At 33.5% G+C, this 18,905-nt stretch overlaps 2 protein-coding genes across 2 annotated transcripts; both read right to left on the bottom strand.

Annotated features, from left to right (window-relative positions):
* Positions 1–1,368: 1,368 nt before the first annotated feature.
* Positions 1,369–6,102, bottom strand: LOC138310873 (uncharacterized). Its single transcript, XM_069252203.1, has 3 exons — positions 6,048–6,102; positions 2,468–2,659; positions 1,369–1,988 (listed from the first exon to the last, which is right to left on the bottom strand). Exons 1-3 carry the CDS (start codon positions 6,100–6,102, stop codon positions 1,837–1,839), a joined length of 399 nt encoding a protein of 132 aa, XP_069108304.1. The 3' UTR covers positions 1,369–1,836.
* An 8,323-nt stretch (positions 6,103–14,425) lies between these two features.
* LOC138310996 (uncharacterized) lies at positions 14,426–16,645 on the bottom strand. The gene is made up of 3 exons (XM_069252412.1): positions 16,591–16,645; positions 15,860–16,075; positions 14,426–14,577 (listed from the first exon to the last, which is right to left on the bottom strand). The coding sequence occupies exons 1-3, from the start codon at positions 16,643–16,645 to the stop codon at positions 14,426–14,428; spliced, it is 423 nt and encodes a 140-aa protein (XP_069108513.1).
* Positions 16,646–18,905: the final 2,260 nt, after the last annotated feature.

Genomic DNA, 18,905 nt, shown 5'->3' with positions numbered 1-18,905 from the left:
TCAAACTAGTTCGTCCCCAGTCAAGATTCTGGCAGTGCCAATTTGATTGGCCATTTCCAAAGGTCATCCTGACGTGACCCCTAATGGGATGTTCTCAGATCCTCAAATCAAACGTAGTGATAATAAGGATCTGTATTTTAATCAGATTGTATGTCTTTAATTTGTTTCATTATTTGTTTCATTATATATTCTAACTCAGGTGACCGTTAAGGCCCATGGGCCTCTTGTTATAGTTTTATATCACTGAAGCATGCCACTGAAGCCACACCCCACCCTGTCACATTACACCGACAACGGGCCAACCAGTCGTCCTACTCCCTGTAAGCTAAGTGCTAAGCAGGAGCAAAAACTACCACTTTCATAGACTTTGGTGTGTCTCGGCCAGGGGGTAGAACCCAGAGCCTACCTCACAGGGGCGAGCGCTTAACAGAAAGCCTAAAATGCATTTAACCGAAGGCCAATGTCAGAATAATGCAGTATGGTAAAACAAAATTTTACATTTTGCGGATCAAAACCTTTTCGGAGTCCTTTTGTATCCAATACAAATTAAAGCTGTTTCATTTTCGTATTGTCAAAATAGCACTGTCATGAAATTAAAATATGATTGTTGACAATAGTTAACTTCAAAATTATCCACCAAATAACCCAGATCTAGTGCAATGATTTCCTCATCGAATGACGTTGCTATGGTTCATTTCGTTAAACAATCGTAGAAATAGTTCTAGCCGATTGTCCTTGATGCTGGCGACATTACAAAGACGTTAGGGGCAAAGAACGACAACTCTATTGTCCCACCCGAATAATATATCTACTAACCTTATACGACTAAATCTTGGACAACTAAATTCTTGCCTAGGACGGGATAAAGGAAGTTAGGAAGAGTAAATATAGGATCATTTTTAAAAAAAATATATCATACCAAATTTGCTTGGATATTCCTAAAATTGACAATATACTTTTGATTGGAAAGTTAATTATTATGAAAAAGTTTCCGTAAAGAAATTATCTCTTGGTAACAGTGAATATTGAAGCCAAATTAAATCTAGCCGGTTATTTTCATGGATTAGACCTATTTGAGTTGAACTAAAGACAAGAAAATCAAATTTTAGCAATCAAATTTTGGCGAATCTGGCTATGCGGGTATATTTTATTCAACCAGGGGTCAAAGACCATACAAAGCGGTCCTCATGTGTGATTTTACACACGTATGGACTGTGGCACCTACAGAGCGTAAATAACGGAATCCCCTGGTATTTTCCGTCATTGCTACAATCCTGATACATCGCCATAAGGTTATCAATTTTATCATTTGACAAAATTTGGTATTTTTTAAGATATTTTGAAAATATTACGAAAACATAATGGGACTTTAAATAGTACATTAAAAACTTATGTGTATGTAAAATCATTTAATTATTTAGTATCGAAGTATTTGGTTTATTGTAGAAACGCCGTTTTAACAACAAATGTTATTGAAGCATATTTGATTGTGGTTGGATAGGTCAATTAAGGACGGCACCCCATGTCTAACGTCTATGAAATGTGTGGTGTCTGTTTTGGGAGACTGCGGTATATTCATGTTGTGTCGTCTTGTATAGTGGAAGTCCATTTTATAGTGCTATCACAGAATCATGCTGCTGAGGACATCAGGTAACACACTACACCCAGTCATACATGTATACTGAAAACGTCCGAACCAGTCGTCCCACTTCCTTTATTTGTATCTCAACTTGTTACAACGTGTTTATTTTCTTACTGAATGAACAACAACCATTATTTCAATATATGGATTTTATTACAGAAACCTTATCACATTTAAAGCTACACTAAAGATGTTTATGAACAGAAATCGGCCAATGTGAGTGGAATTGGGTTTTTCGTACATTTCACTTTCTTGCTTTTACTACATCTACAACTATTAAATTCATCAAGAGACGTGAATGTTTCTCCGATTATGTGCTCATTTTCGTCATAAATGCAATCAACGCCTGCAAAAAAAAAGAGTAAAAGTTAATAACAGCACAATATTAGTTTGTTGTTAATCATAACTATATGGATTGATATCCTCAGTCATAATTTCATGATCAAAGGGAGACAATAGAAAAGTAATATAGCATTTACTCATTATTCATTTATAGTTACCAAGTTAGTTACTCAATCCAAGTTCCTTGGGCAAAAGGGATAATGATGTAGAAAGATCCACTGCAAACTATTTTTTCGTGCATGATGTATTTTCGCGAATTTGACATTCAAAGTAAATTTGGAAATTTTTGTCTACGCGAACAAGTAATTTCTTAACTTATATTGAAAGGTAATTCTGTCTAAACAATGTGCCACAAAAAGTTGGTTCGGGTTATTTTATCATTTAGTTACCTGAACTCAATGCTTGACACAAATTCAGAATAAGAATATGAACTTCAATCAGATAACTGATATTAAATTCTTGGAAAAACCCAGTTATAACTACCTGGACAAATAAGACATCTTCCGTCGGTAGATGGTACAGGGTTTGCGCATGCCACTTCCGGACAACAATCTGGGACGAATTTACAGTAGGTACAATTGTTACTCTCCATACAGATATTGACGATTCCTGTCACATTTGGAGGCATGGCCGAACCACAATACTCGACACAGGCCTGGTACTGAACCTGGCCATCTGGAAGTAAATATACAATACAATTTTAGTTGTACGCCCTATTAACTGCTAGGGTAAGGACGTACTCGATTTAATGGCGAATGAAAACTGGAGTATTCGGAGAAAAACCTCCGAACAGCGGTCAATACTTTGTAACTTGCCCCACATAGGATTTTCACTCGTGACCCAGAGATGGAGAGCGTATGATAATATGTCAGGACATTTTAAAAGCACATACAAAAAAAACAAAGGAAAAGCATTAGTGTTTGTTAAAAACATCATTAATTCTGTAATTTTCTATTAATATAAAACACTTTCATATATGAATTTTTAAGGATAGGGATATGCTACCCAAGTTCATACAATGTTGTATAACAAGAGCTTATTTCTGAAAATAACGTTAAAAAGTTACCATGAAAATCGTAATTCTGTTCGCGCAGTGACGTCAAGGCAGCTATGTAATAATCTCACACGACACAAACTTATATAATATATATGTATATTTTTACAATTATTTCATTTTTTGTTTTTGTTTTTTAGTGCAAACAAGTCATTTGTCAGCGGTGGAGTACTGACTAGTCTTTATTTGATTTCACCATTATCGTATTTAAAGAGAAAATGTTTAAAAAAAAGTGTTTTAAATGTCATTTAAGAATCCATCTGCAATTGAAGAAGGTTGACAACAACAGCAAATAAATAGACATTGATTAATGTTAGTTTTGTTTGTCTTGATCTGTCATATTCAAAATGATATCTATCTAAAATATGACTGACCTTGCTGGATAAGAAGGTGTCATATTTATTGACGATATATGTACGTTTGATTGATATCACGTCAAAATTGACGTGCTTTATTAGGGTTAATAAATGATGGGTTAATAAACATTCCTATGATCTCATATATCTTAATACATTAATATAAATCCATCAAATCGTCAGGTAATATTGTGTCATGTCGATTTTGAAGAATAAGATATTCAAATTATTTCAGTCGATATCAATATATTAAGCTAAAAAAGCGCCATATTTGCCAAATAAAACATTCTAAATTGATACCAGATGACAGATACTCTAGATAGTAATGACTCCTAGGTAAAATACGTCGGGCCATATTTCAAAAATTAATGACAATCACCTGTCCGTGTATAGTCAAGGTTAAATGTTATATAGGCCGCACTCTATCATTATACACCTTGCAATAGGATTTAGAAAAAGTAGAAATTTAGCACAAGTAAAGATTTTATGATTGGAAACGTCATAGTATATACATTATGCTATATAATATATTTTAAGACTTTTCATATAAGCCTCGGGTTTTACAAAATTTTGTAACCTTTTGGCAGATTATCCTGATATGAAAGAACATCTTTGACGTTTTATTGCAATTTTACAACTATGATAGCCTGTCATTTTGAAATAGATTTGAAGAAAACTGCGACTGCAAGTCAGTTCTCATACATGGAAATTAAGTGATATTTTCAACCGAATTCCGTTGTTTGATCTTGTAAGATCGCCTTAGGCGATATGAGTGTATTGTATAAGACCAACTAGTGTTATACCTGTAGGTATGAAAGAAAGAAGCTGTCTTTATATAACAAAATGCTTTATATTCTAACATGAAAAAATATTAAATTATGACAAAGTAAAATAATATTATCTTAGTATCAGTGAACCATCACAATACCTCATACTCATTAAACACTTAAATGTAGGACCGATACAATGCAGTATATACTTATCATACATATCAGCAAAATCTACCATCATTGTAATTATACATATTTAGTATATTTAAGCAATAAACTGTTACCAGATTGGACATACAGTTGATATGAAGCCCATCCGGAAGGAAAATAAAAAGAATGGGGCGCTATGAATATTTATCTTTCGTACGGATGAGATTCATATCAACAGTATGTCCAATCTGGTAACAGTTTATTATTTATATTTCCATTACGATTATTCGAATTCAAAACTACACACGTATATCCTTTAAATTTCCCGCTTGCGCTAGTGTTGACGTCACCAAGTTCAATAGACGGAACAGCAATAGCATCAACTTCTGAATATAGTTCAACACAAAACGGTTTGAAACAAGCGAACAAATGAAAATTATGCGATGACGTTTTTTTAATACAAGTGATTTTGTCAACACGATAATACTATTAGATTTCATAGAATACACAACTTAAAAACCACTTTTGAAATTATTTGACCGTTATGTATAGGCGTAAGTATACATTGAATACATTGTCAGTGACGCGGCGGAAACGTTAGATATTCATACGCTTGACCAGATTGGAGTTCATAGCCAGATATTGCCCATCTGGTTTAACATAGATTAAACGGGAAACTGAAAGTAGAATGGAAATATATATATATATATGTATATATAGGTTACACAACGAGTGGTTGTTGGATATGGCATTTATTCTCCACGAGTGAGTTAATTGTATATGTTACAAAAGACACGAGCTTTACTTTTTTTTTTAAAATAAATCACGATTGCGAAATAAATTCCATATTCGACAACCACTCGTTGTGTGACCTGTTTCTACCACAATAAAATGGTCAACATGAACGCCAGGATACGATAACGTTATTTGCCGACATATGCAAATAAGGCATAATGATATCATCATAGACAAACAGGCACTCATTAATATTCAAAAATCTTAATTGCATAACGTATGTATAAACAGCAAGTCATTTTAATTATGAACAACTATTCCATGCATTCTTACTTACTGAACGTCTTTTTGAATCTAGCTTTCTATATATACTTGAAAAATAAACTTATCATTGTCGAACTCTATTCGGACATGATTACGCTATAGTGACATGTAGTCCCCGCCAAAGAATCATCAAACCATTGCTACCAAGTTCATTTCCGGTCTAGGTGCATTAATCCAATCGAAATCACCCCAGGTTACGGCAAGATGTACCATTAAACAAAAAACAATTAGGAATTTTGAGTCGATAGTTTATGCTACGATTGCGACGCCGTCACAAGTCCGGTTTCAAGAGCTGTTTGCTCTGCAAAGCAGCGATCGGAGTACAACAACATGACGTCATTCGACAATTGATGACGTTAACAATTTGTGACGTAATAGTATTTTGGGTCAAAGTTTTGAAATCTCGTCTTATCAAAATACCGGAAAGGTGTTATTCCACTAGTGGATATCAATATATATTTATCTATTTATCCAACAACTTGCACATTTGTACAATGGCCTGAGAGTGGAATAACACGGCGCATTGTGGTAGAAACTTACATATATTATCATCATTATCATTATTATACATTTGTAGTATATACGTATTATATATCATCAATATCTTGATTCAAATGTAGTATATATATTTTATATATCATCGATATTTCTATGCAAAAGTAATATATACTTACATGCAAAGCCTATGAACAGCATCCATATTCCGCAGATATACATGTTTGCCGTCATACTGCTTTTTCTAGTATTTCTGAAATAATTTATTACCATGTTGTATATACTGCGTTTTCTGACACTTCTGAAATAATTTATTACAATGTTGTACATTTTTGTAATTATACTGCATTTTCTCTTATTTTTGAAATGAAATCATTTATCACAATGCTTTTCTTAATGATGCTCCACCGTCGACAGAGCATAAACAATACTCATCATTTGAACAATAATTTGTGTTTAATCGTGTATTATAACAAAAATGATATCAAATAATCTATTTTTCTTTTGGTAAATGCGCAATCAGTACTCCATTCCATATAGGCTATAATACCACGGAATGTGTTCTGGATGCAATTAATTATTCTTAATGTTATTATTATCTTGAAGTAGAATTAGAAGTTCAAACTTTTCAATGGTGGTAACGGTGTAAAGTATGCGTCTTTTGTTACTGAAGAAAAAGACTAAATCGTCTGCTCCTGTTTTTCGATAGTGAAAACAATACCATTTATCAGCGGTGGAGCAACTCTAACTATATATTATTTACGTTTGGCAAACAAAAAAAGCTTACGCAAAACATTCATTCTGCGTTATTAGCCAGATATGCAAATTACAAGCGATACATTGTATAGGAACCTCTCCTGGTGTTCATCAAAAGGCAACATGAAAATTATATTAAATATTTTTACAAAATAAAGTAAATTTCTTTACTTTCGATTCATCAACATTAATTAAAATAAAATTAAAATATTTTTATTTTTAAGGTTATTATTATAAAGCCTTTCGGAAATTAATTTTCTTTTAGGTCAAAAGATTGTTCAGAAAAAAATGGTATAATTACAATTGAAAACACACGTGATGAGAAACTATAATAATACGCCCAAGGAGGTAATTTTTTAGATCTTTCTAATAAAAAAACCATCAGATATATCTGTAAATTCGGCACTTCTACCAACACTTTCTAAAGCATAAGTATTATAAAACAAAATGTTAATTACTATAATAATTACGCGAAACGTACCTTGTGGGGGCCTCGGCGATGTATTGCAATTAAACGTCCTTTCATCCACTATATATACTTTTGCAGATATATGCAAAAGGTCATTGTTGATTTACAATGTCATCTTCCTTGAAACTGTTAATTAGTATTTTACGTACTGCTAAATTGGAATTCATATTGCATTCTATACATCGACTTAATTATAATTCTGCAACGTTTTTTGTATTGATATGTGACAAGTCATTATATCATCTTTGTATTTTATTAGATTTTAATTGGCACGTGTTAATTTGCACTTATAATCTTCCATTTTTTTCTCTCCCTTTTTTACCTTTCTGATTTCCTTATAGTCAGCTAAAGTTACACCTGTAATATGTACATATTGCCTTTTTTAAGCGAAGATTCTCTTCCTTTCTATCACTCATACTTTAATAAGCTGGGTTTTTTTTTATTTATGGGATCAGCCGATACCTCAAACTCCCAAAACATGCAACTCGAACACAAATCACACCGCATATATGCACTTCCTCGTTAATCATACAGAAAATCACCTTGTGGATGTTATATTCGATTTTTATTGCGTTGCGATTTTGCCTGTAACATATGTGAAGTTAAAACTCGGGTACAAGGGATGACAAATTAACAAAATTATTGAACTTCAATATTATTTCAATGTTTGCGTTCTTTGTCGAATATTTTTACAAACCCCAGTTACCTTACTTATAACAGTATATCAGAAACACATTATTTTTTTCAAATTAATTTATCCTTTCAAAGTAAAATTGCTGAATGAATTTGCGACCCGAATTTTGGCCATATACTCGCTGCAAATTTTGCTAAATAACTTTTCATTATGCAAATTCACTAGGAAATGTTACTTTGACAGGATGATTTACTTTAGAAAAAGTATTGTTTTCAGAGTACTGTATTAATAGTGGATGAATATAGCGTCTTTTTTTATTTATACAATATTCGCGGTTTTACCGCACAGAAAATCGGTGTACCGCGAAATTGATTCTCTCTAAAAACTTTCCGTTAAGAAAACTGCGCAATATGTAACCCGCTAAACAGTATACAATTCTACAGTTGTGTAAGCAAAAAACTTCAAAAATCTAACAAATTCAATTTTTTTCAAACGCTCTTCCTGAATGTTTAAATATGTTTGCCAATTTTTAACAAAACCTAACGCAATATCAATTCACTATTGGCAGTATTCCTATTTTTTATTATCTGTAATTAGAAGAAAATAGAAACTAAGCAAAGTATTCTTTTCCCGACGCTACCCTGGTAAGCATATTCAATACTAAAGCGAAGTGGTATTTAGGTGCGGTTAATCAGTTTGCAGATGTAATATTATTTGACAATATGCTGCTTGAAGAATTTTTTAATAATGCTTTTTCGATACATGAATGTAGATTGGATATTTATACTGGATTGTGGATAAAATAATCCAAAGAAAAAAATGAAAATACGTATACGGTGTAGTAAAGTGTAGAGTTGGGAACTATTTCACTTCCGCTCCCTGGTGGATGTACATGTACTTGCAATACCTACCTATTTAGTGGTGTTTTACTCCTTTTTGGTGAATGTTGTGGTATTTTTGTCGTAAGAATCATTTGTATGATGGTGTCATAATTATGTTTTCGAAATCATTGTGTCGTGTATGAATAGTATAATTCTCATGTTAAATCCGTGGGGATGGCAAAATATAATGCCAAGGTTTGTTTTAGTGGTTGGTTGGTTCAAAACATTTAACGCCCCATTAACAGCTAGGATGACCTCCATTGTATGTAATATGTTGCGTATGTAAATATATATGTTTTGAGAGGATGCGGTGTCAATCTGATGAAAATACAGATCCTTATAACCACTCCGTTATATAAAGGATCTGACAATATCCCATAGGGGGTCACGTCCAGATGACCTTTATACCACGTGGTCTTCATATAAGATACATTTTCTACACCTTGTCACATCCATTGAAAACGATATTTCGTCCCAGTATACATATACAATTAGCTTTTTTGTGCTCTTTGGGCGAGATGACTACGTAAACCAAAATAATTCTGACAGTTTTCTCAAACAATTTCGTCCCTGAAATTCACTGTCAAAATTTTGCAAGTAGCAATTTGATTGGCCATTTCCAAAGGTCACCTGGACATGACCCCTAATGGGATATTCTCAGATCCTCTTATCAAACGTAGTGATAATAAGGATCTGTATTTTAATCAGATTGGATGCGGTGTATTCGTATTGTAAGTCTTGGCATCTTTTATAGTGCTATCTCAATGCCGTCAAAACTACCAAACAACACAACTAATCTGCTCACATTATATTTACAATAGCCAAACCAGTCATCCCACTCCAGTTAGGCTGAGAGATAAGCATGAGCAGACGCTAGAGGTTTTATAGATTAAGATGGCGTCCAGTTGACGACACGGAACATAGAGCCTTCTTCGAAGTTCCTCAGCGTCTTACCCTGAGCCTTCATCACTGAAAACAACTTCCGTCCGCTCACACAAAGACAATAGGAGCAAGTGGAAACTGGGGAGAGTTATGCAGGGTTTTCTATCGACTATCCTATGATTCAAGAGTAAATACAATTAATGTAGATCAAAGCTATTATGAATCATTCACGCACGCATTGTGATTTATTACTTTTATTAATTGAACAAATTAACAATTCCTTTAAATATCCGTCAGATTTGGCAGTTTATTTGCACATATTAATAATAGATATGTTCGGATTAAACATTTAAATCCTGAGAGCAGTTGCCAAATTTACTCAAATTACAGAAGAGTTTTTAGTTTATATAATAAATCATGGGACATCAGTCTAAAAGCACGATTCTGTCGTTCTGGATTTATAAATCAAAGACAAATTGATGAGTTGATCAGCGCAGCCCGACATGGAATGGACAAAACAGACAATTTATATGCATCATATATTAGTAATGACGAATGTCACCAGCACAAACTAAAGCAAAAGTAGGACGAATATATTAGTAGAAAAAAATTATAATCATGCATTATATAAATGTATATGTATGTTGGTAGTTATGAGCGATTAGTTATATATATACATGACCTTTTCAGCCTCACAAAACAGAGACATCCATCAGAGTAAAGAGACACAACATAAATATACCGCGGTCTTCCAAAACGTAGACAACACAACATAATATACCGCGGCCTTCCAAAATGTAGACAACACAATATAAATATACCGCGGCCTTCCAAAACGTAGACAACACAACATTAATATACCGCGGCCTTCCAAAACGTAGACAACACAACACAAATATACCGCGGCCTCCCAAAACGTAGACAACAAAACATAAATATACCGCGGCCTTCCAAAACGTAGACAACACAACACGAATATACCGCGGCCTTCCAAAAGGTAGACAACACAACATTAATATACTGCGGCCTTCCAAAACGTAGACAATACAACATAAATATACCGTGGCCTTCCAAAACGTAGACAACACAACACAAATATACCGTGCCCTTCCAAAAGGTAGACAAAAAACATAAATATACCGCAGCCTTCCAAAACGTAGACAACACGACATAGATATACCATGGCCTTCCAAAAACGTTAACAACAAAACATAAATATATCGCGGGCTTCCAAAACGTAGAAAACACAACATTAATATAACGCGGCCTTCCAAAACGTAGACAACACAACATTAATATACTGCGGCCTTCCAAAACGTACACAACACAACATAAATTATACCGCGGCCTTCCAAAACGTACACAACACAACATAAATTTTACCGCGGGCTTCCAAAACGTAGACAACACAACATAAATATACCGCGGCCTTCCAAAACGTACACAACAAAACATAAATATACCGCGGGCTTCCAAAACGTAGACAACACAACATAAATATACCGCGGCCTTCCAAAACGTACACAACAAAACATAAATACACAGCACCCTTCCAAAACGTAGACAACACAACATAAATATACCACAGCCTTCCAAAACGTAGACAACACAAATATACCGCGCCCTTCCAAAACGTAGACAACAAAACATAAATATATCGCGCCCTTCCAAAACGTAGACAACAAAACATAAATATATCGCGCCATTCTACAGAAAAATTAAAGTACCAGTTTATTTAATAAATGATAGCATATTATCAACAGAGTAATCGTATACATAACGCTCATGTGAGGAAAGTTCTGGGATCTGTCATCTTAGCGCTCAGCTTGCAGGGAGTGTGACGGCTGGTTCGCCCGTTGTCAGTATAATGTGACCAGATTGGGTGTGTTGCTTGGTTTTTTCGGCGGCATGCTTCAGTGATATAGCACTATAAAAAGAAGACACAACACGAACATACCGCAGTCTCCCAAAAAACGCACCTCGCACACACGCTACACACTGAATATATGGGATGCCGACCTTACATGATCCTAACTGTTAATAGGAAGTTAAAATAATCAAACAAACGAACAAAACAAAGGATAGACATAAATACTTCGAATTCTTCCACACTTCGTTCCGTGACAACTATGTATATTTATAGAACGTTAATCAACATCAACCAACTCACAAAAAAGCATTTGATAGTCTTACATACATAAACATATTTTTACCGAAATGGCTTCTAAATTTAAAGACGTTAATGTGGAATGAGTTTGATAATGAAGAGTAGCTAACCGCTAAGACAACACATCATCACTTTCTGAATAATTTAACACTTCGCTAAATAGCAAAACAGCGAAAAGAACCTACATTTTTAAAAGAGTGTCTCGGGTATTTGTTTGATGCTGCAATGTCATATTTTAAGTCATGGCACGGAAATGGTTATTCTGAAGAGAGACCTGTAATTAATAAACATTTAAGAATGCTCCACTACCGATAGAGTAAAAATGATTTTTGAACAATAATATCTAATCGTGTAAATACATGTACGTGTCAATGAACACAATTATTCATATAAAATAATTTATTTTGTTTTTGATGCATGCGCAATCATTACTTTATTCTACATAGGACATAGCAACATGGATTTTTCGTTCGCAATTAATTAATTTTTATCTTGAGGTAAAATAAAATAGTTCAAACTTTTTAATGGTTGTAATAGTGTAAAAAGTAATTTGTGTAACCGAAGAGAAATACTTAATCGTCTGCTCCTGTTTTTGATAGAGAAAATACCATTCGTCAGCGGTGGAGCATCTTTAAGTTTTGTTTCGGAAACGCAGTGTATCTTTCAAGAGACAATGGAAATATTTCGCTTTCGCCCGACGGCTATATAAATATTTTGTGACACTTTGTCCAAAAACTGTCATATTTTATCCAAATCAACACTTCGTATGTGTCAGAAATGACAACATATGGTTTACATCGAGACAGAATTCATCAATAAGAAAAAGGTGGAGCTACATATTATGATAATATGCTAATACAGTAGCTGCTCACTACAATACAAAGCTATATATGATATCGTGCTATTTAATGATGAAAGTGTTTATCATCATATATAAGCGTTAAAAACTGCTGAACAATCGTTATAGTATGAATACTTTTGTTTTGATTTAGCTTTTGAACATAACCATAGCCCAATCTGATTAAAATACAGATCCTTATTATCACTACGTTTGATAAGAGCCTTTATATAACGGAGTGGTTATAAGGATCTGTATTTTAATCAGATTGAACCATAGCCGAAAGTTATTACATATGTTTTAACGTAAATAATGTTACATATGTAAAAAAATATTTATAAAGTCTTCGAAATCATCGTTAATAAATATAAATATTTTCATCAAAGTTAAAATAAATGAAATATTACCTGACATTTAGTCAAAGCTTACCATATTATTATCACCAAACAATCGAAAACCATATCGCAGGGTCTTGTGGTCATTTCCAAAAAAATGTGAACTTCGTTACTTTTATGTCTCGCGATTTTCCTCGGAGAGAATGTTACGTTTAATATAGTTTGTCTTACAAAACGCATATTGAGCATTATTTATGCTTTACTATCAAAAACGAGTCGAAAAGGTGACGATTATATTATGAACAATGTATGACCATAGTTATTACTACATTAAACGATTCATTTTAAAAATAAGGATCACTGACAATGCTCAACAACGTTGTCCCATTTAGGCCTTGAGTTGAGAAATTGTTCCTATGAGGAATGCCCCGGATTATGTCCCCTGACAGTGCCACTACTAATTTGCCCTTGTCAGTATAGTGTGACCTGAAGGTGTGAACTGATCGATGTCATTCGCGGAATGATTCCGTGGAATGGTAAGTGGAATGGTAATATAACAATCTTCCAAAACTCTAAGGTATGGAGAAAAAAATATACTCAAATGAACAATTCTGTCTGAGAAAACATTAAAATTTGCTCTCATATCGGATAAGTTCGGATGATATTTAGATTTATTGGTTTTACTGTGATATGCCAGAAAAATCCACGGTGTGGAAATGTGTGTGAACTGTTCAAATTGTATGCAATAGCCCGTGGAGTAAAGCTTTTGTCTAGAGCTACTGAAATCGCTCTTACAGTGATGTATTTACCTTATTATGTGCATGCGCTTGACTAAAACAATTTCATCAACTTTTCAGTGGAATGAAGTGCATTAATTTAACGAACGTGATATTGGTACATGTATGTGTACATCGTGCATATTGCACCTGTTGAAATGTCAACAGTATCAATTAAAATACTTAACAATATCGTGAAATCGGTCCAATTTTTTGTTACATGTTGATACGAAATGAAGAACAATACATTTATGCCATAATTTTTTCATGGTTATGTAACTGAATTGTCCCTTTAAATAACCTAATACATGTATGTTCGTAGAACATTAAGCGTATATATAAGCCCTGACTAACTCAAAAACTGAAGACTAGAACTTCAAAATTTTCTCTTCTCGATTCAAAGTTTCGTACAATTGTACAGGTAGTGCGTTAAAGTGATACATGATACCCCCATTTGCTGTGCGTAAAAGGCGACTAAATTTAGGATATTATCTTTTCTTATTATAAATAACTGACTTATATTCTCCCTAACGTCTCCCTTGAAATCACACCACGTTTGATCTTCATGTGATCTGCTGTTCTTACATACCTATAGCTATTGCTAGGACGTTGCGTAATATGCATTTCGCACGTGACGAGTGTAATACATTCTTAAATGATCTTGATGCTGAATGAAGTTCTAAACCGTACGGGAAACATACATCTCAATAATGTTATTTGGTTATTTATCAAAGTTAATTTGTAAATGAAGACAATTCAAGATATATGATGATATATACTTTATTAAACTTTTACGAAACAATAAACAGGAAATGGAGTTTATATTCCACAGAAAACATCCGGTGCTGGTAACGGATCATTGCTACAATTAACTCTCCCGTCGGCTTGACAGTAACATGTGTTCACGTTGTCAAGACCTTGGAATGGTTCTCCGACAGCATATGCGTCCCCGTTGTATATACACTCTTGACCTAAAGAAGAAAAAATAGTTAAATTACCCTTTCAATTTAAACTGAGCGTCTACTATACAAGAATACACAACACGGATATACCGCAGTCCTTTTTTTAACTGTCTCCCAAAACAAATACACGCAACACACCGCCGTCCCTAAATGGCCTTGGCTGTTCATACGGTTGGACGGTCAATAATCAATCATACAAAAGAAAAGATCTGGTACTTAGATCATGGCCAGTTCTTTTGGCACTATCTGTATTGTGTTCCACTATACAAGAGGACGCAACACGAATATACCACGCACTTCATACACGCAACACATCACATACTTTGGAAACCGTCCTATCATGGCGATCAATGTGAATTCGCGAAATTTTATCTTCGAGAATCAATTCTTGCACAATGATATTTCCATTCAATTTTGAATTCGTGAAAATCAATCTACGCGAAAATGTTTTGAAACAGAAAATCGCGAAATTAAAAATCCGCGAAATAAAGTTGGCTTACAGTAGTTCAAACCATGAATATTTAATGGTATACAGTATATACTGCAGTTGAACCTACCTGGCACATCTGGAATTGTATCGTTTCGTATCTTTATATCACACTAATTTGTAATTTATAAACACCGGAAGTACATCCGGGGTGAATATATAAGTCACATGATTGTCTACATGTTACCTTATAAAGTACCCGCATCCATATGATAATAATACTAGGACTATCACAACATGTTACTAACCTGGACACTTCCCTTAAGAGTGGAGAGGAGCTGGTGTATATGTGTAGTATCGTTTCGTATCTTTTTTCACACTGATTGGTAATTTATATAAACCGGAAGAACTATCACATGTAACTAACCTGGACATATGAGACACTTCCCTTCTGGAGTTGTTTCGTTTCGTATGTTTATATCACACTGATTTGTAATTATATTAATCGGAAGGACTATCACAACATATGACTAACCTGGACACACGAGCCACTTCCCATCTGGATTAATATCGTTTCGCATTTGTTATATCACACTGATTTGTAATTTATATAACCGGAAGAACTATCACAGATGACTAACCTGGACACTTTAGACACTTCCCATCTGGAGTTGTTTCGTTTCGTATCTTTTATATCACACTGATTTGCAATTATATTAACCGGAAGGACTATCACAACATGTGACTAACCTGGACACATGAGACACTTCCCATCTGGAGTAAATATCGTTTCCTATCTGTTATATCACACTGATTTGTAATTTATATAAACCGGAAGGTCTATCTTTACAACATGTTACTTACCTGGACACATCAGACACTTCCCGTCTGGCGTCGGTAGGAGTGGACCTTGCATACAGGCTACAGGCTCGGGACAGCTGATTGGATAGAACAAACAGAAGGTGGCATTTGTAACAGTCTCATTTACACATATCGTCTCAATCTCGGAACTTTGTGGGATTGGATCCATTTCGTAGAATTTTATACAATCCCCGTATTGTTCTGGGAATGCAGTGGTGACTGGAGTAGAAAAATGTAACGTATTAGACAAACGAATTTAACATTAGAAACAAACAAACGACAATTTTTTATGATTTGGTCATACAGTATAATGCCCATATTTGTGTAAAAATTGAACTTTTGCTATCTTTAAAAAAAACATGAAATATATTTAAGCAGTATATACGTGTGAAAATTATTACATGACACATATAGCTTTGATGTATTGGGTTTTTTTATTCGCGAGAGTAAATTTTGGTATATTAAACGTCATATACAGTATTTATCTGGCAGATTAATTGGTCGAATATTTTGGTCTGACGATAACTAGCATTACTTTAAAATAAGGGAAGTATTTGTTGACATTATGTCGAGGTAAACAACAGATAATTCATTATCTGTGTAAACAATTTCATGACGACAGCTTAGAAAGTAACACTAGGACGATCACATGACCAAAATGTGAAAATACCTGAATTAAATAGGTAAATAATGACAGTGACGAATGCGTATATCCCTTGAATCTATGTACTCACCGGAGATTCCCAGGAACCCGATCCACAGTAGAAGACTGTATTGTGTGGCCAGCATTCTGCAAAGTTGAAATGTATAGCATAAATAATGATATTAATAATCTTAAGACGCAATATATATATATATATATATATATTTGTCTTAGTCTCATTAATGTAATCTGTTCTAACTAAATAAAGTATACATTAATTTTATTGATTGTTTCTTTGTTTTCACCGGAAGGCGCATCTCTGACATTTATGTGTTAAGGATATGAGGTATTAAGTGAATAGGTATGTCTGCAGTTAAACACGGTATACATAAATGACAGCAAACCGATGTCACAGGACGATTTTCTTTTAATATAGGTAAATACAAATTCTGTGAGGGTTAACTATTCCTATCAATAACAGCATGAGCTGGTATAACTCATGTTCAATCCTTTCGTTATCAAACATCAAATATATGGACTCGACAGTCGTTCCGCAAATACATTATACAAGCATCATCTTCCATTTGTATCATCTTCAATCTGTTGGTCGTTACCAATTAGAAGTATCATATGACATCGCGATATTATTGTGTAATTTGCATTATTACCTTACAACAAAGTTATTGAATTCCAATATCAATGCTATTATGAGCACATGTAATACTAGTCCAGTTAAAATACGAAAAGTAGAGGCCTAACCTCCAAATAATTGCAGCGGAATTTGTTTTCTGCTTTTTTGGTTGGATGTTCCTAGAATTTTAACTCGAAAAAGACGCCAAATATCATTTGGTCGGAAAGTTGTTCTTTTTAGCATTACTTTAAGTATTTTAATTAGACAAACTTAAGTTAAGTATAAGTAAGTTGAAATAATACAATAATTTGAGTCAGTAGAAGAAATAATGAAAGATAAAAACGGCTCAAAACCTTTTTGAATTTAGACAACATTAACATTTTTGCTCTTTTTAGATGCATACATTTATCAAATTTGAACCTTATCAATATCAGTTTATGTTTTATGTCTTAAAGGGTTACTTTTTCTTTGATATTAATGCGTAACCGATAACTCATTCGCCTGAAAAAGCTAGATCTAAACATGTCATGTTGACTAATGCTGCCGATTTGAAGAGTATGTACTTGTTATCGTAATCTTTTTTGGTAAAAACATTATTTAGCAGTAAAACTGCATATCACGTAAATTTGGCCAAAACATGGTTTAATTCATAAATCTGCAAGACAAAAAATATTAATTTTTCGAACATGCTTTTTTCGATTGTCATATGATTTTGCAAGCAAATCAATACAAAAAAATATTTGTTTTCAGCAATAAAATCAAAAAGTATTTTGTTTTACATTATTCTATTTAAAATGTGTAACCACCATCTGGTTCCATTATGGAAAAATAAAACTGACCTATTCAAATATTTGATCAAAAACGAACTTCTACATAACTGTATAAAGAAAGTTAAATTATGATGGTAATATCTGCAATATTTGGAATCTAATACGTCACAAAATATATCTTCACATTTTTGATATTTCAATTTAGGGACTTATCCAATATGAGACGTTTAGTCAAATTGCCATTAATTGAGCTTTGTCTCTTTTAGATGAGAATAGCCTACAAGGAAAATAAATTATTAACTATCTAAACACTTAAGATGTTATTGCCTGAATGTTTCTGGCATAAAAAAAGAAATATTATTCAATTTAGTCTTCAAACTAGCTTTGAAAAACTTTGACCAACTTTGAGCAACCATTGTTTTTCCAATTGATCTCGGCACATTTTATTAACATATCAATTTATATAATAACGTTTTATTTCCTGTTTTGAATGTATTAATTTATAAAAAAATACGCCTTTTCTTGTTTCATTATTAACTTACCTTATCAATTTCCTATCTATGAGGGTCAATTCTGCGAACTTTTCAGGACAATTCCACGGATCTTTTCCGACTGGTTTTCGCGGACAAATCCACCGAACTTTTCCTGTATAATACTTCACCCGTTCTGATCCCTAAATATCATACGGCAGTACTACAGATATTTATACTATAAAGTCTAATACATTTAATAAGTACGGCATCAATCAAACTACTCAACTTGTAACACGTTCTATCTAATCCAGTAATTATGTTTTATCGATTGTTTGTATCCTCATTAAATCATTTATTTTAATTATTTTATCGTATGTTGTTAGTCTTTTTGTGTGTGATTCCTCAATACAGACATCAGTCACTTGACTGACATTTATGGGCCAATTTATGTAACTAGATTGATTAACATGATTTCGGGACATATACCTGTTCGGAAAGATGTGATGAACTTCGTCACACATAGTTTATTTGG

This window comes from Argopecten irradians, chromosome 16 (genome assembly GCF_041381155.1).
Source record: "Argopecten irradians isolate NY chromosome 16, Ai_NY, whole genome shotgun sequence".
Taxonomy (NCBI): domain Eukaryota; kingdom Metazoa; phylum Mollusca; class Bivalvia; order Pectinida; family Pectinidae; genus Argopecten; species Argopecten irradians.
Note: the sequence above shows the minus strand (reverse complement) of the source record. Positions and strands in the feature narration are given on the sequence as shown.

Bases quoted from the DNA above. Each gene is read 5' to 3' on its own strand.
- LOC138310873 (XM_069252203.1), bottom strand. From the start codon at position 6,102: ATGACGGCAAACATGTATATCTGCGGAATATGGATGCTGTTCATAGGC. The intron at 2,660-6,047 runs GTAAGTATATAT...ATTTACTTCCAG, and splicing joins GCTGTTCATAGGCTTTGCAT to ATGGCCAGGTTCAGTACCAG. The intron at 1,989-2,467 runs GTAGTTATAACT...TTTTTTTTGCAG, and splicing joins AAGATGTCTTATTTGTCCAG to GCGTTGATTGCATTTATGAC.
- LOC138310996 (XM_069252412.1), bottom strand. From the start codon at position 16,645: ATGCTGGCCACACAATACAGTCTTCTACTGTGGATCGGGTTCCTGGGA. The intron at 16,076-16,590 runs GTGAGTACATAG...TTTCTACTCCAG, and splicing joins CGGGTTCCTGGGAATCTCCG to TCACCACTGCATTCCCAGAA. The intron at 14,578-15,859 runs GTAAGTAACATG...TTTCTTCTTTAG, and splicing joins GAAGTGTCTGATGTGTCCAG to GTCAAGAGTGTATATACAAC.